This window comes from Balaenoptera ricei, chromosome 17, assembly GCF_028023285.1.
Source record: "Balaenoptera ricei isolate mBalRic1 chromosome 17, mBalRic1.hap2, whole genome shotgun sequence".
In the NCBI taxonomy this organism is placed as follows: domain Eukaryota; kingdom Metazoa; phylum Chordata; class Mammalia; order Artiodactyla; family Balaenopteridae; genus Balaenoptera; species Balaenoptera ricei.
This window is the reverse complement of record NC_082655.1, coordinates 25856692-25883406: the sequence shown is the minus strand read 5'-3', so window position 1 is coordinate 25883406 and position 26715 is coordinate 25856692. Positions and strand designations below refer to the sequence as shown.

The following is a 26715-nucleotide window of genomic DNA, read 5'->3' as shown; positions in this document are numbered from 1 at the left end:
CTAGTATGCTACTTTAGCTATCACCCTAACTCTTTCTGTTTTATCTCAGCCAAGATTATTGAAATAGAAGTTCACAACATTTTTCCCAATTTTACTAACCACCCCCTCCCTGCAATATGATTCTGGCCCCTACACTATAGGTATAAATACACAATATTAATAAAAATATTTTCCCTCTAACAATGTCAACAGTTTTCTTATATTCTAAAGCATCTTACCTATACCAAATTCAAAATAATAAAATTTGTCTGCCATGTTTTTGGCACTTAAAATTAATGTATGAAGAACTTTAGTAACCAAACCATCAGGGGAAACAACTTATAATTTAAAATTGAAAGATGAAGGAAAATTAAAACTTATTTGATTAATAGATAAAGTAGGGCATTTTTTGGTTTTGGCCACGCCGTGTGGCATGTGGGATCTTAGTTTCCCAACCAGGGATCAAACCCGTGCCCCCTGCAGTGGAAGTGCGGAGTCTTAACCACTGGACTGCCAGGGAAGTCCCAAGTAGGGTATTTTTAAAACAAAAAAATCCAAGTGAAATAGTTTAATTGTTAGAAGAAAGACAGCAAAATATCAATAACTGATCCATAATTGTTATTTGTCTAAGTATTTAAAACAACTTGAATCCTGCAGAATGAGTATTACCAAAGTAACCCTAATATCTGAAGCTGAAATGAAATCCAATGATGCCGATGAAAGCGTTATGAATTGATGATTCTCTTATCTAGAATAACTGAAAGACAGGAATTCACTGACAAAATAGTATTCACTAAATCAACTAGTAGAGTCACGTTATGTGCACATTTAATTGATATGAATTCAAATCTACACTGGGCAAAAATAAATAAATGAACGTAATTTGGTACTAAATGACCTGTAAGAAACCAAACTAGCTCATCTGGTATTATCTGAACAAACTGTTATCTTTCTAACACTGGAGGGAAAATGTCCTGTTAGAATTATTGAAATAATATGGCTTACAAAAAACCATGTAGATGATCTTCTATGGCTGATTTAAGGTATTTCATGGGTAATGTTGATTATATGTGATTTTCTCTTTACCTAATGACTTCAGAACCTTAACCCTTGTAAAAAACTACAATCCCAATATATGAACTGAGTGTACTGACAGATATTATGCTAAATGATTTTAAAAATTAAATTCTAAAAGTGTCAGCATATAAAAGATATGGAAGAAGAAATGATTATAATTTGGAATAAATGACAAGAAAAGGGAAAAAGTGAGAAGTGATATGCTATGAAGTGATACCAAAAAGTCATAAAACATAACTCAAAGTGGCAATAGAGGGAATAGAGGGAAATTATGGCAAAGAGAGAATGAGAGGAAGAAGAAGCAAAATAGAAATTTGATCTGCAGAGATCCAGTAACTATTGCTTGATTATCTCACATTAAATAGGTAAAGGTAGGGACAGGAAGAAATCTATGATGATCAGTAGGTTTTAATTCCTCTACTCTGCTCCCAGAACATTTTAAGTGATTAATAGGTGGTTGGATAGTCACTGGAGATATAAAGCACAAAATGTTTGTTTTCATGCTTTAATTACATAATATAAATGTTTTATTTTTAGCCATGCTACTCTTAAGACCCTAGGGCAATCCAGTAATCCAGGTCATTTTATTTCATCTTTTGGGGGCGATGGGAGTGCCTATGAATGTGAACATAAAAAAAGTGTGTCTGGGGGCTTCCCTGGTGGCGCAGTGGTTGAGAATCTGCCTGCCAATGCAGGGGACATGGGTTCGAGCCCTGGTCTGGGAAGATCCCACATGCCGCGGAGCAACTAAGCCCGTGAGCCACAACTACTGAGCCTGCGCATCTGGAGCCTGTGCTCCGCAACAAGAGAGGCCGCGATAGCGAGAGGCCCGTGCACTGCGATGAAGAGTGGCCCCCGCTTGTCGCAACTAGAGAAAGCCCTCGCGCAGAAACGAAGACCCAACACAGCCAAAAATAATAAATAAATAAATTAAATTAAATTAAAACAAAAAAAAGTGTGTCTGTATGTGCACTCGTGTGTGTATGACTTACTATATATTATTATACCAATCACTTACATATTTTTTATTTAATTATCAAATAACCCTAAGAAATAGACATTTACCACCTCTATTTCAGAGGTAAGAAAAGTAAGACTCAGGCAGATGATGTAATTAGTCCAATGGAAAAGAGTAAATTGAGTTGTGTTCTGAATCCAGAAATCTGACTCCAAAGCTGGCATTCTTAAACCCAATAGTATGAACTATGTAAGATATCATATATACATATATATATATATTTTCTCATTTACTACTAACAACAGCTCTGCTCCATAGACATAATGATCCCTGCTTTACAAATAAAGAAACGGAGTCTCAAAAAAGATTATGTAACTTGTCCAAAGATATATAGCTAAGGTGTGACAAGCTGAAATTAGAATTCAGTCTGTTTGACTCTATGAGTAGTTTGAAATAAAGAATGACGCAACATTTATAAAAACAAGATCAGTTTCCTTACTAATAAATCAAAGTGCATTTGATTTTACCCACAGATAATCCAAAAGGACTTGTTTAAAAAAAAATTAGTGTTAAAAACCACCAATTATTAGTTGCATTATTTCATATTAAGATAATTAAATTTAACTTACATTAACTCTGCTAAAATAAAGATTCCATTCATTAGGAATCTATTAATTTAATTGTATTTTAATCAGTACTTTTTTCTTCTCTTTTTGAACATACATGCATACATGCATAGGCTACTGTAAAATACCTCCAGGTGACCAAATGTTTATGTGTCAGAAAAGGAAATGCCTGATTTTCTTCCTTTTCATTCCTTTGATTGCATGCCATCCCAAGGACAGAGTATAAAAGAACAAATTACTGGTTTCCAAAGAGGACTCAGATCGCCATGCAGTCTTCTGGATTAGCAGTGCTAGGATTCTGTCATCAACCATGTAATATTTTTGGCAGCTGGGGCCTATAAACCCCTCTAGCAAGGGAAGGGCTCTCTTGGGCACAAAAGGCAATAAAATAAAATAAAACAAAATAAACACGATTAAGCGGATGATGTTTTTCCTTCTAAACTGTTGTTCTCTTCACAATTAAAGAACTCAACTCTGATGTAACTGATCAATATGCTAAGAAGAAGAAATAGTTTGTAGAAAAGAAATAGACACCTTGCTAATGCTAACATCATCAATTCTATTTTAAGGTTAAAATAAAAGGTTTAGCGCTTCCCTTCTGATGACAATGTTCTTTTGAGTAAGTTGAGGATCTTGCACTTGTTTCAGAAGAGAGAAAAGGAGGACATATAGAGCATATATAGGTAATATCTCATTATAAGCAATTGGACTGGAAGCATCAGCTTATTTTATACGTCAGCAGAAACATTAAGTCAATACGTGATCCAAGAATCTTGATATGATCAAATCTATGTCCTTCTGCTACAATATTTTGTCATCCTGGCTCAGACATTCATTTCACAGCAAATCCTTTACCATGTAACACAATACTGTAAATCTAAATTCTAGAAGTCTAAACTTTCAGCCTCTCTCCAACAGTTTACTGCTCACTAAATTTCCTTTGCCTATCCATCCATAAAGAGAGCTAAACCTGGGTTAGATCCAGCTAGATTTCAGATCCAAAACCTTTAGAAGCCAGGTGAGTGACTTCTAAGACTTGTGATCAGGGAGATGTGAAGGCAGCAAAGGACACATTGTCTTCTCAGTGCCAATGCAGAACAGACTGTCAGGTTGACAAGATTAGCTGAAATGTCCTTTGCTGTCTTTTTATATCCCTTGCTGTCCCAGAAACTAGGTGCCTAAAACCAAAATCTTTTCTTTCTGGAAATGTGTTAATAAAGTATAAAACTGATACGATTGTTTTGTACATATTATTGTCATTATTATAACTGTTCTATATTTGATTTTATGCATATTTTGCAGAGCAGACTTTGCTTTATGCTCTGGTAATTTCCCATTTTATGAAATTCCAATATGAAGGCACTTGCAAGGTTACTGGATGTACTTATTTTTAAAAATTAAAAACAATCCTGTTTTCATTTTTATATTGTTGTTCACCTGTGCACTTGACTGTAAATTCAAAATGAGTAAAATAACCTCAAAATTTTATTATTACAAAACTATCTAAAAAAATTTGCAAAGTACTTTATGAATAGTAAATATTTTCATTAAAAAACAACTAACATTTTGAATGGCATATAGTGAAAATAAAGCATGTCTGGAATGATACCCTACATGATGAGATGTATCTTACTTACCAAACTCCTTGGGAACTGCTATAGAATAAACACAATTATGTCCCACACTGTAATTTTTTGGATAGTTTGGTGATAGAACAGTGCCTTCTGAACCTGTTGAACGACTTCCACAAGGTGCTGGAAATTAAAAAAATGTTAAAAAAATATTATTTTTAGAAAAACATTTAAAAATTCATACTATGACTATTTTCATGCTATAAAAATTATGGCTACTGGATTTTAAGGAATATCATTTATTTCCATCTTTTAACAAGGTCCCCACTGTCAAATATTTTAAAAATCAAAAACTGTGCACATGCAATAGAAAGCTTCTTTTTAAGTATTCAGATTTACTCTTCTCAGAAACAAAGTAATATAATAACGTTGCAATGGTGCTATCTATCTCTAAAGGTAATAATGGTGGCCTGCTTTCATTTATGATAAAAGTGTAAAGATAATCATCTCTTTTATAATGATGAGAAATTACACATGCAGTGGGAAATTGTTTTACTCACCACCAGGCTTTGAAACTCTACTCAAAATCAACCCTGATTATGCTACCACCAACTGAGGTACTTCTATACACAGGACAGGGATGGCTGTACAAACACATTCATCCACTCATCTAAGTAAATATTCTCTCACCAATCTCTATCTGCTTATGGTTTACATGTAAATCAGAAGAGTTGCTGATGGTGCATAAGAGAGACATTATTGCTACCTCAGCCCCAAATGTGCTATGTTCCTAAAAAAGATGAGGGTGAAACCAGTGTTTCTGGAAAATTTGTAGATTAGTTGTTCTGTTTTTCACAAGATAGGCGGATGCTTTGGGATTTGTAGTTCTGGAACACAGAGAAAGATCTGGGCTACTAAAGGAGTTATAGGTATCAAAAGCAAAAGATGATAGTTGATATTATTTAAATGAATGAGATCTCCCAGAAAAGTATGTAGAATGAGAAATGATGGCCAAAGAGGAGGTCAGAGAATACCAAAGTAGAATTAGTGAGAGGGTGGCTACAAAGAATTTAGTCTCTTGGGAGCCAATGGGGAGGAAAGTTTCAAAGAAAAGAAAGTGTTCAAAACCATTGTGTTGCAAAGTGGTAATAAATGAAAAAGGAGTCTGAGGTGGCTTGGCGGTCTAGAGTATTAGGTAGCAGGGACCTACTTCTCTATGCCTCTGGTTTCCCCCAGGAGGGATTTGGCCTAGGCTTGCCGGCCTGCTGGCTCCACCCCTTACCCCATGGAGATGGAATGAGCTTCTTGATGGCTGAGCCCAGGACAGAAACTTTACTTCTGGTTGGGAGCCATCCTGCCTGTAAAGCAGCTTGCTGGTCTCCTCTACAGCCTATTTAAGGGTGACTCTGTTGAGGGGGTGGTCGTGGTCGTTGGGAGAGACCTGCAGCTGCACAGGAAGCCCACTGTTACTGCTCCTCAGCTTTTATCAATATTAAAGCTGATGGTCTGCCTTCCTTCAGCTTATCACTTAATTCGCCTTGAATTTGTGTAGGGAGGATTCCCTTCAAACACCAGAAAGGAACTTTTTGGTATTATTCATAGAGTAGTTTTAACCAGAGCCGCTTTCTGCAAATTACAGCCAGCAAACCAAATCCACCCTGTACCAAAGGAAGTTTTCACATGTTTAAAGAGTTTAAAAGAAAAGAAAAAAATAAATCAGAATACATCAAAGAGACATATGTGGTCAGCAAAGCCCAAAATATCATCTGGCTCTGTACAGAAAAGATTGCTAACCCTTGAACTAGAGTAGAGAGAGGTAGCTAGATTGTAGTTGGATGAAGAATAAGTGGTTTATAAAGAGATACAAAAGTGATCAGAATCTTAACCATAAACAGAAGGAGAATGTAGGGAGTAGCTGGGGGAAGATGCAAAGCTGAATGAATTTTTGTTACCGTTGTTTGAACAGGGAGGACAGAGTCATTAAAGAGGGAATATCTGGAGCACTGACTTAGAGGCTTGGGAAAGATCAAAAACTAAACTGGAGTGATTAAGTTTAGAAAGCATTAATGACAGTCCTCTGTGACTTGAGAAAAAGAGCTGAAGAAGACTGAAAATACATAGGTTTAGGTTTTATGCTGGGAATTTATTGGAGTTAATGCCTGATTTCCTTTTAAAGAGAGCTGAATGCAGTGGTGTGTTAGGTGGCTTGAGAAGAGTCATGACAGTTTGAAAAGTTCAAAACTTTTGATGGATTTCTGGCCAAAGTTTAAAGATAGAGCAATATATTTAAAACACACACATACAAAGCAAACAGTAAGTTGTACTGAGTTGGGTGGCTAATGAATGTTCTACCTTTTTTCCTTTTAATGTTCTATAAAATGGTAATAAATAGTTAGAATTAAACATAGTAAAATTAGAACTCCCTAGAACAACAAATTGACAATGATGATAATAACCAAAGAAGCACTGCTCTCATCGCTCATTAGTGTTTGAGATTAGTCAGGGGTATTCTTATTTCAGCACTGATAACTTTATTCAGCTGATAATAGTACTGATGAGAGAATCACTCAAGAATAAGCATGTTTTATGTTAATTTTCTTTCTGATTTTAAGATGCTCCAAAATGACAATACTTTGAATGTACGTGACAAAAGCTCTTATTTTTATATTTTGAAAGAATGAATAGAAATGAGAGCTTCTAACTCAAGTTCAGCTTTGTGATTTAGTCATGAACATTCTGCCATTCTACATTACTATGCATCTGATAGCCTCAATATGTTTTGAATATTTTATTTTGCATAATGGACTTTTGGGACGGCTCTTATTAAAAATCTCATTTATAAATATGAAAAAATATAAAGTTTTTTAACCACTAATGAATATATACAAGGTTGCAGTATAATCACAGGTCTTTATGGTAACTAATATTATGTTAGATTTTGTTATTTGTGTTGGTAGCAATAATTTTACATTTTTTCTGGTCAGTGCTTACAGCATGGCCTAATTTATAGTCAATTATGTTGAATATTGTGGTGACTGACAATATTTTATGCAGTATGTAAATAAGGGAAAATTCACTATGCTGTGAGGTACAGATATACTGTAATCTGTTTGATGTTTATAAAAATCTAAATGGAATAATGACTAAGCCAGGCCAGCGTTACTAATTCTTGTAATGTCAGTTCCTAGAAGCTTTCTGTATTCTTTCTTCCTGTTTTAATTTCATTTTATTGGCTAGTACAGAAAAGGTCAGCCGTTATCTTTCTGGCTCTATTAACAATCAGTAGAAGATAAAAGCAAGACAGAACTTTTAATTCTATGCTTATTTTTGCCATTTGACTCATACCTGTGGGCCTTTTGTCAAACTGGCTATGTTTTTCTAAACAGCCTATATCCATTGTAATGTAAAACGTAAGAACTCACCTGTTCTTGATTATAACTTATGCGATACATATGACTACTCTTAAATCTCTATTTTAATAGCATTTTTGTAGAACACATGTATTATGAGAAGAAATGGTTCTGTGATTAAGTAAGTTTAGGAAATACATGGGTAAAATAAATAGGGTTCTATGCTATGAGACTTAACTGAGACTTTAGTAAGGTTTGGGGAATGTCATACTTGTTCTTACAAACTTATTTGATCATGGAGGCTCTCTTTCATCTCATAGGACCAATGTTCCTCAGAACATACTTTCCGAAATGCCAAACGGCTAATTCTAAAATGTGCTATCGCTTTGACAATAATACTAACATTTATATTGTTTGCTGTAATTATGATTTCACAGCACTAAAGAATGGTGTTTTATGTATACATATAAAGCCTAAGTATTTTAAACACTTAAAATGTCAAACTTAGCCTATTATAAAATGCCATTATTCTCTTTTGTAACAATTTTTTCTTGAGTTATAGTGAATTTACAGTGTTGTGTTAGTTTCAGATGTAGACAAAGTGATTCATCCACACACACACATATATATATATATTTATATATAGTTTTTTTCTTTTTCAGGCAAAATGCCGTTATTCTTAACACTTTTTCCCTGACTCTTAGAGTTCAATATATCACTGATTTGTTGCTCATACTCTCCTGTAGCTTTTCAGCCTCTCTCTCTCCTCTGCCACTGTAACTGCTGCAAACCAGACTCCCAACAGTTTCCATATGGGCTCTTTCAACATACTCCCAGTTCCACTCATCCCCACAAGTTCTTACCACGGCTAGTGATTTTTCTAACACATACTAAGTCTTATAATGTTTCTTTTCTCTTCCTAGAACAGTTCTGATACACAGTATATTCTCCATAAAGGTCTGTTGGACGATTAAATGAACTACGCTTGCCAAGACCATGCTACTACAAAATGGTGTTCCACAGTCAGCACATAACACACACATTTCACTTGGTTGAAACCCCATAAATTGACTTGAATCCAAGACAATCAAGATATACCCTCTCCTGGTGCTGCTTGTGTGCTCGTTCTGTGCGGACCTGGTACCTCTTTTGTGAAGTGGCAGCTGAAGGGACTCCGGTGCTCGCCATGGCCAACGAAAAGCCCAAGGAAGGAGTCAAGACTGAGAACAACGATCATATTAATTTGAAGGTGGAGGCGCAGGATGGTTCTGTGGTGCAGTTTAAGAGTAAGAGGCATATGCCACTTAGTAAACTAATGAAAGCCTACTGTGAACACAGGGTTTGTCAATGAGGCAGATCAGATTCTGATTTGATGGGCAGCCAATCAGTGAAACAGACACATCTGCACAGGTGCCCAAGGTTGTTTTATATTCAAAATTACCAGTTTTTAGAAAGAACTTTTCATGGTTGGAAATGGAGGATGAAGATACAATTGATGTGCAGCAGACAGGAGGTGGCTACTAAAAAGTGAACCTGCTACTTTACTCCAGAATTCTGTTCCTCCAGACCAAGAAGACATTCTAAATTAGAAAACCGCAATTAGGTTCCACCACATCCTGACCACTACAGTATAGTTTTCTCTACTCTTTCATTTTCCCCACCCCCATTCCTTTATTGTACCCAAAGTAACTGATATACGTGCACAAGCATATTGCATTTTTTTAAACTAAATGGCCAATGGTATGTTTTGATCAGCATCAAATGGAGTTGGGATGGAGAAAAATACTGGTTCTGTGAAAATACCCCCTTTTCTCCATTAGTGGCATGCTCATTCAGTTCTTATCTTTATATTCCAGTAAGTTATTTTGCTCTCACTGTTTAAAAAAAAAAAAAGAACATAAAAATCCTTGCATACCTTGCTTGATTGGAGAATTTTAATGTTTTTCACATATCACTGTAAAATCAATGAAAATTTTATAACTTTTTTGTATGTAGCTGTTACATGTAAGGCAATTTGTCTTTAAGTAGGGATAAATTACTCTAAAATAAATAAATCCTAGATAGTTTTCCCTTCAAGTCAAGCGTCTTGCTGTTTAAATAAACTTCCTGTTTAAAATGGAAAAAAGAAAGATATACCCTCCCAATAAATCCATGTAAGCCTATTTTTTTTTTCTTTCTGGGATTGAAATCTTTGCTGTTTCTCTGATTACCAGGAATCACTGTTGCTTAATATTTAGAGACACTATTATGTGTAAGATATGTATCTTTAAACATTAGAAATATATTTAATTATAAGAATTTTACAATCTGAGAGCCAGTCACATCGACACTGAGTTCCACTGAGGGAATGGCAAACTCATACCTACCATTTCACAGTAGCAAATCCTTGCTAACATTTTATCAGTCTGTAGCATACCCTCATTGAGGGAGCGAAATCACCCACGCAGTTTAATTTTGTATTATTTTCCTTGTTCCCTCTTTTCCTGTTTGTTTTTTTAAAAAATCCTCTTTTGGATGAATTTGTATGGTTTTATTTGTACAAGTAAAATATGCCCATGCTGGAACTATACTGTGTATACTTATGTTACTCCTGAACTATGATGTGGTGATACAATAGACAGATGTGGTTATCTCTAGGAAAATCAGCGGATGAGACTGAAATTAAATGTTAAGGCTGCTAGTGCAATACAAAGGACTTCCCACCTATGGTTTGATCATGTGTGCGGGATGGAGGAAGAGGACTGAAGAAGAAGAACTGAGATACCTTCCCACTGAAGGTAGGAAGAACAGAAGAATCTCAAATCACTTACATGGAAGAGGTACTTCTTAAATGTCCAGAGACTTTATATTATATACACTGCAGCCTTAAGCTACTCACAACTTCAAATCTCTCTTTTCACTTGTGTAATGTATAATTTATTATCAAATATACTCTATAATGAAAATTATTATATAATGTATAAATTTTTCTCTGAAAGCAAGTTAGGTACTTTCAAAAGTGATGAATTCTTGCAGGTCACAAAAGAGCAATATGGTATATTAAATAGATAATTTACTAGATGTCGCCTGTGACTTCTTCAGGTTGAAAGAACTGCTGTACTTTACAAAAGTGCTGGTCCACTTCTAGTAAATTACCTATGCTCTGATATAGCCCAATTGGATATCACAAATCATAAATCTTGGTATAGAATGTGTCTGAAAGCTGTATCTCTCATGGAGTCTCTTTTTTTTTCAAGAGGAGGACTTTCATAACCCTCTGTGATATGAATTTATAATGCAGACAGCTGTTATTCTCAGTATTGACTTCAAGATTAAAATTACTATTGCTTTTTCCTCTTTGTTCAAAACCTTCATCTTCGCAAAAACATCTAACTATTCAGCCATTCATTTCATGTGCCTCTTCACGTTTCCTATTAAGTAAACAAACTTCATTTTGTATATCTGCCTTAGATAATAAACCTCCCATAAGGCTATTTTATCATAATGGTAATAAATATTACTTTAAATTATAAACTATTACTCTAAGTCACATTTATTTTACTCTTCATTTTCCTCTGCACTATCTTTGACACATTCAAATTATGTACCTGGAAAACTAAGGATAATATTGCTAAGGATAATAAAAAATATTGCTAAGGATAAATAGAGTTTTCTATTGTTTCATCTGTTCACTGAAAAGAAAAAGAGCAAAAATCAGTCTTCATGACTTGTGAATTAATTCTGTGTTCTAATTCCGCACTCCTGTTTAACACTAAAAAAAAAATCCATCTTAACGTTATAATCAGTGGTTTATAAACCATTTTAATGACTCAGTAAGTCAACTTAGTACAATATGAGCTTCTATATCTTGTCACCTCACCTCACTAATTGCCTAGACTCATTCATCTGCTTTTGCTGGCTAGGAAAACATTCCCTTCACCCTTCAGTGCTCTATGAGCTGTGTTCTCCATCATAGAGTACGTTCTTAGAAAAAGAAGAGTTCATTCTGTGACAATGGTCTATGAATAGATATGTTCCTTTGATAGATCTTCCATGTTACCATATACAAATTCTACTAAAACTAATGGTCTCATGGGTGCTGGTAGTTCATCTATGATACCTATGTCACTAATTTTTAACCTCATTTTCAAGATTGAGATAAAATTTACACACCATAAAATTCACCCTTTCGAAGTGTACAATTGAGTATCTTTTTAGCATATTCACAAAGTTGTGTAACCAACCCCACTATCTAATTTGAGAATATTTTTGTCATCCCAAAATTATTCCTATACTAATTAGCAGTCACTCCCCATTTGCTCCACTCCCAAGACCCTAGAAATCACTAATCATTGATTTGTAGGAAACTGTGTATGCGAAGGCAAGTTCCTAAAATGATTTTAATCAAATTATTAGTGCATTTTTAAAACTACAATCCCTTTTCATTGCTTACTTTATTTATCTCTGTCATTGACTGTTAGTGATAGCAGTCTTTTATTATTAAAAAATTACTTAAGACAGCTAACATTTTAGTATAAAGTAAGTTTAGAGAGAAAAAAAGAAACCTGTATCAATTTTTTAACTCCTACCTGATCTTCTCACAGACTCTGCTTTCTCAGGAAAGTTTCTTCCCTGTCTCTGGACTAGCTCAGAAGCCCCCATCATACAGCATTCCATCAATTAGTTTCAGGACATTGATTACAACTTGTAATTATATATATATTTGTATGGCTCTTTGATTAAGGTCTGTTTCTATCTCTTGACTCCATGATCGATTAAGTCAAAGTTTCCATTTCTTTTTTGCACACTATTTATAACTCTGGAGGCTAGTGTAGTGTTTGTGTATATAATGGACTTCTAATAAATATACACCATGAATATTAGGAAGAATAAAATATACATTACATTAATATCTTGCTGTTGACTAAATGCACAGCATGTAAAACTCATAGATTTTTCAAACCCTTTGTTTAGGGTAGCATAACAAATGCAATATAAAACCCAAAGCTTTGGAATCAGAAAGGTGTAGTTTTGAATTCCAGCTTCACTATTTACTGACTGAGTAGCCTCTCTTACTGAAGAGAAGAAAATTCAAACTGAAACTGAAATAGGAGGTGTCTGTTCCATCTGGCATACGATGTGGTCTTAGATGAAATGAATTAAGAAACTCTCCTAACCTACTCCAGAATCTCTTGGAGGCGATATAATGAGACTTTCATAAACGCCTTAGGAAGATAAACTAACCTCATCAATCCCAGAAGGAATGCAAAACTTAGAGAAAGGGCAGGAGGAACTTTCCTGGTGTTTCTACCAAAACTTTTCCCTTGAGAGAGACAGGGATGCCTTTTAGTGGCCCTACCCAGGGCATTGTTGCCCTCTAGGAGGAGCTCATGGTTTTCATTTTCCTCTCCTATTAATTTTCCCTAAGGATAAAGAGCAAAGTACTCTATCCCAAAGGAAGAGGAACCTACAACTTCGATTCAGCTGTATTCTCATGGGTTGGGTGGCTTTGCTGTGCCCAGCTATTGATGGTCAGTGTGGGTGAGGTCCTCTACTTCTCTGGATTCTTTATCCTTTAGAAGTCGGGGGGAAACAAGAGCTAACAGTACTAGTGAAAGGGAGCAGAAATCCTCTCATCTTCCCCCTTTTCTTATAACACAGGGGTTTCTTTCCCTTGTTCCATAAATTTGGATAGGGAAAGATATCTATATTTTCATTAGACCCTAACTAATTTTAGCATTTCCTTTAATTTCAAATGTAAGCAACAAATTACATTAGCATTAGAAGTAAATGGGACTTTGTTGCCAAATCACATATTTTTTAATATTATATATAATTGTTGCAGATACCTCAAAATATTGTTTATGCTCATCACTACTAAAAATTATAGTAGGTACTAGAGTCTTGCTGCTGGAACTTCTAATTTAAGGCGTTAATTAAGAAGTACATATATTATTACATCAAAAATGTGTTTTTTCAATTATAGATTTTATGTACTTTGATAACTATATTTCAATATTATTGGTTTTTCTTTCAAGCCTACATGATTTATTTTACTTTGTGCATTTAAAAAGATGTTTCTAAGGTCCATAGCCTTCATCAGAGTACACACACACACACACACACACACACACACACATGAAAGGAACCTCTACTATTCTAATTAGATTCCTCCCAAACCACCTGTCCTTGTGATTTTCTATCTACTCTTTTTCTTAAGGAAGATTGGTTCAGAGACTGTTGCTTTGGCCTAAGAAGATCTGGAAAATATTAGTTGCATTGGAGGACCCCTTCCTTCCTGCTCTTTTGTCTCCTTTCCTAACAGGACCGATAAATTCTTCCCAACATCAGAAAGGTCCTAAAACTCAGGTTTGGAACTTTGGGAGAAATACCTAGTCTTAGAGTTGACTTATGCTTGAAGTTATTTAGAACCATAGCCTAAATATGGTTCAGATTTACTCACTAACTCTCCCATGTGGCTCAATCTAACTCACTCAATGTGTTTTGGGGTTAGGAACCAACGTCCCTGTTGCTCAGAGAGCTCTATTTTGTCACCTTTTATGTATATATCTCCCTCAGGAATCTTGGAATGAATGGTTCACTGGTTAAAGTAAAAGTATAAAATGAAATTTTCTGTTTTTAATAAAGGGAAGGGAAGCAGTAATCTCCCTCTCCCCTCCTTCACAGTGTCTCTTCGAAAACACAGTAGACCAATCTTTTCATTTTACAGTCAAGGCTTCCAGCCGTCTGACCTTTGAAACTATAAACACATACTTCTGAAATTAACTCAGAGTTCTTACAAGGTATACTCACAAGGTATGCAAGACAAAAGGTATACCAATTTGTCTCTCAAGGAGATAAAAGAAGTGTTATTTGTTCTTTCTTTACTATGTACATTTGTGTGAGATTCTGTCTTGTCTTTATGGTATCTTTCACAGACTGCCTGCAATGTGAATTGTATTCCAGATATGCTTATTCAATTAAAAAATTGCTTCCTTTATCTTCTAGGTTTTGTGGAATGAACTTTGTTAGCAGACTTTTTGTTTCCCCAATAGAAGTAAAGATCTGGCTATCTTTAGATCTTTTGTCCTATTACCTTAATACAATTTGAATCTCACCATGACTTCTAATAGTTACTGTTACACGCTTTGCTTTCTTCATCTGTAAGGAGAGAATTGCTGGGTTGATTCAACTTTCTGTATAAATTTTTCTTCTTATTTTTGTGCAAAAACTGGCAATACATTAGGAAGGCATATTTGAGGTGTGACTTAAATATAGACTAGATGGTAGTGGAGAAGGGGGGCATCTTAATATGATGAGAGGCCATGCGACTACCCATCTGGAGACATGGTGTAGTGACTGAGATGCCAAAAGCATAGAAAATAAAAATGGTTTAAATATGAGCTCCAAGTCTGTGGTCACAAGAAAATATGCTCTGAATTATAGGTATTGATTTGCAATTGAATTGCTTGTCACATGGGCAATTCTATATATGGTATGCTCCAGAATCCAAACCAGCAGGGATTTATTAATAACAATGTTTCTGATTCTCTAAAGGAGCATGCAGGAGGCCAACTGCAGTGATAATGTATGTAAGAGTGCCTGGAGACTAGCAGGTGCTCAATAACATCAGCTTCCCTTCCCGTTTCCTTTCGTATACGTTTCCTCCTATCATATGAAAACGAAATGTGCTTTGGTTTTATCCCAATACTACCTTAACTTTTTTCAACACAGAATGCATTACACTTCTTTGTAGAACACGGTTCTTGCAAGTAATTTGTGTATTATGTCTGTGAACAAAATTCCTATGTGTAGCTGATTAAAGGCAGATATTTGATGATACTTGAAAATAATTTAACTCTAGGCCTTGTTTCATGAATCTTTCATCTACAAGCTTTAGTTATATCACATACTTAAATGAAATCAAATGCTAAATGGCTTAGTATATTAGACTAGATAATCTCTTTATGCATTTATAATGGAATGGGGTCTAGACTCGTTTCACATCTCAAAAAAATTTTGTAAACCTTAAGGATATTTGAAATAAGGAATTAGCCCAAGGCAAATTATGCCATTTAAACAGAAGATCTGGAATAAAAGTTCAATTATTTAATTGTTCATAAAAAATATGATTTAATTAAAAGTAGGTCATATGAGGTTACTAATGAGAGATAACTCTAAAGTTGGAAAGCTATAATCACAAAATGAATTTTTTATTTCTTTGTTTCAAAACTTTCTCTTCAGTTGCTAGGGTAAGAGGTTCTCCTTTTAAAAGCTTTTATCATTTCACATGCAGTTGGAAGTTGAACAAACAGTGGTGTCAGATGACTACTGGATGTCTAAGTTTAACATAAATGTGTTTATGCACTTTGATCAGTCATACAGGTCATTGGCGATTCAGTTAATTTTTTTTCCAGAATCCAGGATTTATGTTAACATGAGCAAAACAAAGGTATTAAAAATAACGTTGCAAATTTAAAAGAGAACTGAGTTAATGACTATATCTATTAAGGCATGTGTATTCTGTGCAGAGCTGTATTTCAAACGAAATGCAAAAATCCATTTCAGGTGAACACTTTTATATCAGTTATTGGTAGGAATTTACCTTTTCTTAATTCTCATACCTAGCTTAAAGGAAGATTACAGAAATAAGTGGAGAATCCAAAATCTCACACTTATTCCTGGTGCCATGTATTCATTCATGAAGCATTTAAACAACTAGTATGTTGGTTAAGAGCCAGGCACTCTTAGGCTCTAGAGATATAAAAAGATCAATAGAAGGTCATTTGTAGAATTGCCCAGCCTACCTTTAGGGCAGTGATTAAGAGCATGGACTCCTAAACAAGACTGCTAGGCAAGTATGACTCTGAGCAACTACCTGAATCTCTCTTTGTCTTGGTTTCCTCATGTGTAAAATGAGAATTTTAGTAGTCCCTAATTCTTGGGGTTGTGGTGAGATATAAAATAATATGTATATAAAACTTCAAACTGTGTTCAATACAGATAAGCTATTATCTCCTCCCCATGCACACTTTGCCTATTGAGGTGCTTGATATTCTACCAGTGTTACTGTTTACTCTTGCTTCTACATTTTTATATATGCTGAACCCTAGGTGTGAAATATACCATCTCCTCATGCCTTGAGCCTCACCTGGTTCCTTCTTAATTATACTTTTAAGACTCAGTTCATGTATCACTTTCATAAGGAAGACTTCCCTGATCTCTCTGTGTAACTAGGTCAGAGGCACCTCCATGCTGCTCTTACGATATTCTACTTTTATTTCTAGCAATGTACCTTATCTGTGTGTATCTCATCAGATTGAAAACTCTCCAGGGGGAAGGACTATATTGAATTCATGTCTTTATCCCTAATAGTTAGTACAGGACCAGGTATATAGATACACCTAAACACCTGAGAAAAAGGAATGAATGATACTCTCTCTTTAGAATAATTGGCAAACTAGTGATTCTTTAACAGTTCAAATATGTTTATTCTTAGGGTCTTATCATTGTAATTATATATTATTTGGGTGCTCACTGTAGACTACAGCAATAGAAAAGATCGAGAACACTGCATTGGTCCAGTTACAGAATAAAAAATCATGGCAATGTACAGCATGGTGACTATAGTTAATACTACTGTATTGCATACATAAAAGTTGCCAAGAGAATAGATCTTAAAAGTTCTCATCACAAGAAAAAAAAAATTGTATATACGTATGGTGACAGATATTAACTAGACGTACTGTGGTGGTCATTTTACAATACATATAAATATCAAACCATTATTTGTATACCTGAAACTAGTTTAATGTTACATGTCAATTATGCCTCAATTAATCAATCAACAAAATTACTGCATTGGTACTGTGGCCAGTATTCCCAAATTTAATGATTTACACATCAGAGATATCTTTACCCAGGATATACTGTTCCAATTTTAGATACATTGATTTCATCCTGGAAGCTTTGGGAAGTCAGGAGAAAGTAAATAGAAATGGCTTTTCTACTAAAAAGACAAGTGATCATATGTCTACAAGAAGTGAAAAATCTAGCCGGCCAGAGAGCTGGGGAAAAAGCTTTAGGCAGAAAGGACAAGAAGTGCAAAAGCCCTGAGGCAGAAGTGTGATGAGTGCTTTGAAGTACCATCCACGAGGCCAGTGTGGCTCAAAGAATAAAGTAAAAAGGGAAAGTATTTAGAGAGGTCAGGTTGTATATAGGTAGATTAAGTAGAGCTTTATATTATATAATCTTTGGCATTTATTCAGATTTAGGAAGCACTGATAGATTTTGAGTAAATACGTGATATAATGTGACATATGGTTTAAAGATTACTTTGCTGTGTTCAGAAGAGACTGTATGGGGAAACTAGAAAATGAGAGAAACTAGTTAGGAGAGAGGTTAAGAGGTAAGAGATGACTGGTGCCCTAGATCAGGGTAGAGATGTATTTATATAAACAAATGGAATACCATTAGGTGAAATAAATCAAATGAATATTAAGGGAAAATATGGATTCTGTCTCCATTTGTGTTTTAATACATTTACCTAATATTGAATCAGATCATGGATAAGAATGCTATATGACTTCTCTTTTAATCCAGTATGTCTATAGATAAAATATCTCAGGGTTTCAACAGATATGAAAAGTATGAAAAATAAGAAGAGAAGAAATTATTTTCCAAACACGACTTTTTTTTAATCACAAAGTGAATTGCAGGTACAGATATCCTGTTCTGCCATCATTTAATATATGTGACATTCTCATGAGATCAACTGCAGGATTTTCTCAACATTGAGAAGGACCTAACAGAGGATGCTATCATTTTGGATCTACTTCTGACAAATATAATCTCCCAGTGTCCAACATAAGCTCTTAAAAATATTTTCTTCAGATTTAAAATGTACACTTAATCCTGAACCATGATAAAAATCTATCTTCTGAAACAAACTGACTCTGTAAGTTCTTAGGGTTCAGATCAGGTAAAATAATTTTACTAAGAGCCTTCTTGTATAAATTAATGTCCTGCATGTTAAAGAGTAATATGTAGCCCAAGACTTCATGAGCTTCTGGTGTTCTGGGGGGGACTAAAGCAACATTACAAGAAATAACTTAAATAAATAAATAAATCTTTCCTTATTTTGGCACTTAAGGATCACAGTCTAATAGCCAACTCCCTACTCATGTACTCTGCAACAAAGACTACCAGTCAGTCAAAATTTCCTGCTCCCATTATCAGAGACTTTTGTCAGGATTCCTTCTATGGGGTAAGACTTAGCATGAAAAGCAGCAAAGACTGGCAACCTAATTCTCAAACATTGATGAAATTACAAATAGAGGCATAAGCAAATTAATACCTGACAAAGGCAATTACTAGAAAAACCAAAAATAATATAACTGAAACACTGAAGAGAGGAGCTGCGGATGTGACATAACTAGTTATCTTTTATATCAGGGAATCAATAGATATTGTCTAATATTGGTAAATCAAGGAACAGAGCTTCATGTTATGCAGAGTCACAGAGAGGGCCAGCAGAGCAATTAAAATAGAAATTATTAAAAAACTCAGCTGAGGAATAGGAGAATAGAGAGGGGTAAGGCAGATGAACATTGGTTTACATTGCTTTAAATGGTACGCTTCTCTGTATTCTTTTCTTAGTTATCATATGCACATTTTACTTTGATTACAAAATACAAAATTTATCTTAAAAGGAATTTATGCTTATAAAGAACAAACCCTTCTACCTCTACTGCACATGGTTTACGCACTAATTTTGACTTTTAAGGTACTAATTTATTAAATCTGAAAGTCAGCGAGTCCTGTACATTTTGGATTTCTGTATAATCACCATGAGGGAAAACAAATAGATGCATATGAACCTGATCAAGAAACTGAAATGTATTAAGCTCTCCTTAGTGTGTGACAGTAACAGACACAGGACTAAACACTTTAAATAAGTTATTTAAAATAATTCTCCCAACAAACTTGCAAATTACACAATATTATCTCATGCTTAGATATGCAAAATAGATACATTGAACAAGGTCACATAGTTGACCCAGGCTTTTTCCTTGTTTTAAAATCATTGTTTAGAGTTAAATATATCTAGTTCTAAAAAATGGGCTTTCCTTTTCTCTCTGCTATACTAGAAATGATCAGCTATGGTCATATGTTTATAATGAATGTACCTTAAATTTTTTTCTAATAGCTTAAAGCATGCATTGAATAACTTCTGATTTTTATATCTTGGCATTATGACTAAAAGTCTGATGATATCCATTGTAAGTGCTGGTAAAAAATTATTCTCTTTTAATAAATTTTAAAATATCAACTGTGCTAGTTTCAAGAATGAGTGAATGTGTATCCGTATAATAACTTTAATAAATTAGATTTAATTAATATTGAAATGACAAAAATGTACTAGTTCAACTAAAACATAACATACAATGCAAAGTGCAATGCATGTTTTTCAGTGCTATGCTTATTTTAGAACATTGTGTTAAAAATCACATGTATTAATATGCCAGTATTTGCTGGGAACTTTACTAGGCCCTCTGCATGTATTGTGATTAATAACTTAATCTTCACAATAATCTATTGAGTTAATAACTATTATCTGGCTTTAAAGATTTAAAAATCAAGGTTCAGCTTGCTTCAGGTTATAGATACAGTAAGAGGACATGAACTCAGGTCTGCTCTTCCCTCCAAATTGTCTGTAGATACTACTGTTCAACCAACAGGAAATATACTTAACTGGGCTATAACTGACCCATGAAACATTGGAAATATTGGAAACACATAGGATTATCTTAGGCAAGCATATGATTTGTGAATGCAATATATTTTGGAGCTCCTTCCTTTCCCACCTAAGTCACTGAAGTCCACCTATTTAATTATTTATTCCTGTGATTAACACTTATCTTTTTGATCTGTAGTTTTCTTTATTCTTTGATTTTCCCCATCAGATTTTTGATTATTTCTTGTCTGGCTCCTGGAAATTTTCTATGGTTTCTTAATGATTACTGACAGTAAATTGTGAAAAGTGTTTTTCTAAGTTTAGTAAGCTTTTCTGCCTATAAACAGATTTCTCCTTTGTATGGCTCTAAATTCTAAGATAATAAATCACTCTCTCTTACATTTCCTATAAACTTCCATGTCGTCAATTATTTTTTTCTCTTTGTCAGGATTAAATCCAAAGTAATTATTTCTCTTCTTATTCCCTTTAACTTCTGATAGATGAAATCATTAATTCAAGTCAAGAATTAACCAATTGTTCTGATATTAATAGAATGACCATTTAGTAGCTACCTATCTTTTCTTAATTTCTTATAACAACATTTTGAAGCAAAGATTTCAATTATCCATGTTTTACAAATGAGAGATGATAAGCTTAGAGAGGTTAAATGACTTGTGTAACTCAGAAATCACACACATATAATTCAAATGGGTGAATACATTATATAACTAAGAAAAATTACCATGTGTATTAGACCCCAAAAATCCAAACTTTTAATCATCAGATCAGAGTTGCTGGTTTTTCCTGTTCCACTGAAATTCACAGTAATACATACACTTTATATCATTGCAAACATATACATACACACCTACATGCACACACACTCAAATATGAGTATATATTTATTTATTGTACTTTATTTATCTCTGTATATATAACTGAAAATAGTTCCACAAAACAATATCCTTACTACGTTCCTTGAATTATAATGTTTTTGCCTTTATCTTTTACTTTATTTTATTCAATTTTATATCAATTATAAAAATGCTAGTCACAATCCAGTGAATTGATTTTATGACTCACTGGTGGTGACCCATAGTTTGGAAAATCTGCCCTGAATGATATCATTCCCATGTCAATTTTGTACAATGCATTAGGATCATTCAACTGACTAGGGAGTCTGTGGTAACTTCCCATGGTGATATCTTTGTTTCTCCCTACTAAACTGTATTTTGCACTGTATCTCTATCTTCAATAATAAACAGTTATAAAAGAAAGACAAATATCGTATGATATTGTTTATACGTGGAATCTTTAAAAAGGGTACAAATGAACTTATCTACAAAACAGAAATAGAGTCACAGATGTAGAAAACAAACTTATGGTTACCAGGAGGTAAGGGGGGGAGGGATAAATTGGGAGAATGGGATTGACATATACTCACTACTATGTATAAAATAGGTAACTAATAAAGAGTATATAGCACAGGGAACTCTACTCAGTACTCTGTAATGGCCTATATGGGAAAAGAATCTAAAAAAGCGTGGACATATGTATATGTATAACTGATTCACTAGCAACAGTGAGACTACCAATAAGATGATAGTGCTCATTAGCAAAGTCGATTGCAATGGGATATCAGTTAAAAAGACATATAAATGAAAAGCCAAAGATCTGAGGATTCAATACAATTGTTAAATGTCACATGACTTTTAGATTTGTCAAAATCCTTAATTTTGATACACTGTACATTTCAGCTTCAAAATGAAAAAAAAAAAAAACAAAAACTTGGTTTTCTAGCCAAAAAAAAAGAGTTATGTATAAGTATGTGATTTTTGAACATGCAGTATTAGGCTTTTACTAGTAAAATTGTTTTATTTAGTTATAATACCCATCTCCAAGAGCTTGAAATTAAAATTTCCAGGGTCTCTAACTGAGCTGTATGTAACTTTCCTTGAGAATGACTTGTTTTTCATTGAAATAATTTTTAAACCACTCTGTGTTCCACTTCTGTGTAACACTCTGATATGGGTTTTTGGAAAGGCCACAAGAAACCAGCTTTATGAAGTGGTGGATTGGCCCTTATTTTGGAAAATCCTCCAGTTATTTATCCAGAAATATATATCCATGAATTTCTGAACCATCATCATTAAGATCTGCTTCATTGTTAACTGGGGACTCCCACAGTTTCCCTTCTTTTGTCCACTAGGTCATCTGTTCAAAACCATTCTGAAAGGGCTGTTCATTTATTGTGGCTAACTGCTTAGCAAATTCCATATCCCAAGTGAAGGTGATGTTTCTGTTTCACGTGCCTCTTTTAACTGCCTTAATCTCAAAGATATTTTCTATTCTTGAATATACTTTTCCTAAGATTTTTTTCCAAGATAAGTGATCATCTCCTGGCTATGATCATTGTCAGATCCTTCAGCGCACTGAAACTGATGTACTGGTCTTGTAGTAACTCTAGCTGTAGCAGATCTGGCAACTTTCATATCTGATATTATGTTACTGAAACTAATTTTAGTTATTTCTCCACCTTTTTGTGCCCTTGGGTCTTCCTCATGCTGCTGGAGCTGCCTGAGTAGCTCCAATTTGGTCACTGTTTTTAGACAACCTATTCTTAGGAGAAATGTCTATTTTTCTATGTCCCTATTTCAGATAAAGATTTATCACTGATTTTTGATAATATTTGTTATTGCATTTATCTACTTTTGTTGAAATGTCAGTTTCAGTGTGTCTGCTCCTCATTCACTCAGTCAGTATTTCCTGAGTACCTGAAGTTTCAGGTACTCCTTTAAATCCTGAGGGCACACAAATGAACAGAACAGGCAATATCCCTGCTCTCAGAGAGCTGGCCTACTATAATGTGCACGTTGCTTTAGAGACACCTGGGAATATGAGCATTTTTCCAAAACCATTTATTTACAGAATCCAATTTAAAAATCCTTGATAAAATCTCTGCATTGCCTATACCACACTTGTAGATTGTGGTTTAAATGGTTGGTTTTTAAAAAAACAGAAGCGGGTTTCAACATTTCTTGATTCTTTCTAATAATAAAAACTCAGCCAAAAAGTATTTTCTTACCATGACAACTTGGTAAGGCTCTATTCCATCCAGGTCTTCCATCATCTCCTATGATACAGGTGAGTGTTGAATAACCTTGAAGAACATAACCAGCATCACAGTAATAGGTGACTGTTGACCCTAATTTATAATCCATTCCAAGTCTGGTGCCATTCATTATGTTGCCTGGATCAAAGCAGGACTCTCGGAGTTTTGCTGTAAAACAATGTTGATATAAAATTAATTATTTTAAAATACAATATTCTATGAAACTTTTAATATTTCTTCATTTCTACCTCTAGATAAACAGAAAGCACCAACACCCTTTCTGCCTCTGTTCGAGGGCTCAAAGTACAAAGTAGTCCTTAACCATATCTGACGTTTTGCTAATTCACATTGATTAGTAAAAGATAAAATTCTTCATTGGTCTTTTCATTAAAATCAGTATCAAATATTTATAGTCAAACAGGGTTTAGTGGTTTATTGTAAATTATGTGCTATAATCCATGCGTAAGTATTTTAAATGAATTATTTTCGAAAAGAAGAACTTATTTCTTTATTTAATATTTCATTATTTAAAAGCTCTTCCCCCCAAATGATGTACACTCATTCCCTGTGACTGAACATAGATATAGTACTACTGCCTATGTTGATCTCAGTTTATCACTAGGAAGAAAGTAAAAGCCCCTATGTCTCTGCCGTGATACCATTTCTCTTAATCTACCTCATTCCCCACATTTATGTCAGAGGTCTGCCCATTAAAAGAGTAACAAAATCTTTATAATACCCAAACCATGATCTTTTTGGACAGAGAGTCTATGTCAAAGTCAAGAACTTTCAAAGCTAATAGTAACAGACAAATTGAAAAGTAAAGTCCATTCACAACAAAGAACTATTTTCTGTGGAACCAGGTAGTAAACTAGAGAGACTGAGAGAATATTTTGAAAATATGTAGAGAAACAGATTAGTTCATCCATTTTGGTAAATAAGTAATAGAACACTGTGTTGTTAACAGATCTGGGTAACACCTTAATATTTCCGTTTTATTATTATTATAGATTACTTAAGAAATAAGAGAGATGAGCAATGTAAGGGCCATCACAAATTCAAGATAACAAATGTGATTTTCTACATTAGAATTTATATTAATGGGAATTCAGGAGGTGGGTGTATCTTTGGATAGGACTCATGGAATCACTGGAATTTAAGTCAACAATATCTTGGTGTTCGGCTATTACAGAAATCATATTGTTATAACATATCAAAATCTGATTTATCTTAACAGAAAAAATATTTTTATTCCATTCATTAAAGTTTGCAGAGTTCAAAGTGCTTCAACATTTATAGGAAATGATGAGAAATTTATGCTTTAGGAAAAAATACTTCACAAGATTTCTCTAAATTCAACTAAAGAGAAAATTGTGGGAGACTCCCCTGGTGGTGCAGTGGTTGAGAATCCGCCTGCCAATGCAGGGGACATGGGTTCGAGCTCTTGTCCGGGAAGATCCCACACGCCGCGGAGCAACTAAGCCTGTGTGCCACAACTGCTGAGCCTGCGCTCTAGAGCCCACGAGCCACAGCTACTGAAGCCCTGGCACCTAGAGCCAGTGCTCCGCAACAGGAGAAGCCACCATAATGAGAAGCATGCGCACCGCAGGGAAGAGTAGCCCCTGCTCGCCACGACTAGAGAAAGCCCGCGTGCAGCAACGAAGACCCAATGCAGCCAAAAAAAGGAAATGGTGGAACCAAACATTTACATGATTTTAATATTTAGAATACCAGAGGAATGAAAAAGGTCCACTTTCTTTCCTTCCTTCCTTCTTTCCAACAAATACTTAAGAGCCCATTATCCAACTAACACCAGAAATACAGCAGTGGACAATGAAAAAATATTCTAGTCCTCATGGCTTTTACAGTCTATAAAGAAAATAACTAAATAAATACTTGTGATTGTGATGTGTGTTGCATAAGAAGAAGCATTCAGAACCTTCCTGAAGAACTGACATCTAACCTGAGCACTGAGGGATAATGAGCAGACTAGGTGAAAGGGAGATGAGAGATATGAAGGGGAGAAGTTGTACTGTGTAAGTCAGATAAACCTGATTTCTGAGCTTCATTCCAGAACTAAATAACCTGATCTCCCAAAGGCGTGTACACGCACGCATACACACACCAGCACAAGAAATTTGTATCCCATATATCGCATTCAGATTTCAATAAAAAATTGCTCCCCAGCCCAAGGAATTATATTTCTTCCCAGATAAAATATGCATATGACACTATTTTAAGGAAAGAACCAGTAGGTTCTTTAGTCACTAAGAATGAGGATTTGGTGTTGCAGAGGTTGGTTTGTTTAATTTTTAGGAATAAAACCTGACATTGATCCTTTTCTTAAATAAGCAGGAAAACGCAATGTAATGTTTAGGTAGAACAGCAACCTAACACTCACAGCTGTCCTTCATGAAACTGAACTAAATCCCTTGAGGGAAAAGGAAGGATTGAAATTACTATTTAAAAGGATTAATCTCTTTGACAAGTCTAACTGCCTAACATTCATCTTTTGAAAAGTTTGCTTTTTTTCCTTCTTTAAAGTTTTCCCCAAATTTTCAGTGATATATCAGTGAATCCGTAATAGAATACAAACCTACTTTTTGAGGAAAGGGAAACATGGTTGACACATTAAAAATATTGCTTCTGTAACAATTTTATATTGCTAGCCTCATTTTGAGAGGATTCATTTATCTCATTATTATGTTTACATACTGCTTTAAATCCTTGGTGAATAGCTTTCTATGAATAATACTGCCCTTGTTTATTTCCCTGTATGCCATAGCAATTACATCTGGAAATTTTGAGAACATCTGCAGAATCCTTATATAAAGGTCTAGGAAGCAGATGGAAAGATGATTTTAGTTTTAGAAAAAAAGTGTGAGGCAGACAAGTTGATAGTATTTTAATGAATAATTAATTTAATAAAATAATTTATTTTATGAATAATTCATTTTATGAATCATTAAATTTTATGAATAATAGTAGTTTGCCTACTGAATAGATCCCAGGTAAAAGAGTCCCTTGCTTTATATTCTCCAAATAAAGCATATTAGATGATGTCTGCTGGAAGACAGAAGTGATCATAAGCAATAGAGCTTATATCTTAGCTATGGATTTGTTTTTCATTTTTACAAAAAAATTATTTTTCAGAATTTTTTCCACATGAAATTAAAGTATTGTAAATGCTTATTTTAATGAAAAAGTTTGACATTAGAACGCTGAAAAATGTGTCTTAAAGAAGATCCAATGGGAAAAATTAAAGCTTTACTATGTTTCTGTTTTTATTAATAAAGACTTACAGATGTTATTATAATAAGCATAATA

General features: G+C 34.3%; 2 protein-coding genes and 1 pseudogene across 2 annotated transcripts in view; 1 reads left to right on the top strand and 2 right to left on the bottom strand.

Moving 5' to 3' along the window:
- The window catches only part of CSMD3 (CUB and Sushi multiple domains 3), a 1171706-nt gene that overhangs the window by 243559 nt on the left and 901432 nt on the right, over positions 1–26715 (bottom strand). Inside the window, 2 exon segments of the mRNA XM_059902305.1 lie at positions 4278–4394; positions 23362–23556. Coding sequence (XP_059758288.1) covers positions 4278–4394; positions 23362–23556 — 312 coding nt within the window.
- LOC132351840 (small ubiquitin-related modifier 2-like) lies at positions 8706–9176 on the top strand. Its single transcript, XM_059901898.1, has 2 exons — positions 8706–8900; positions 9017–9176. Exons 1-2 carry the CDS (start codon positions 8748–8750, stop codon positions 9083–9085), a joined length of 222 nt encoding a protein of 73 aa, XP_059757881.1. The 5' UTR covers positions 8706–8747; the 3' UTR covers positions 9086–9176.
- LOC132352070 (small ribosomal subunit protein mS31-like) lies at positions 22206–23180 on the bottom strand (annotated as a pseudogene).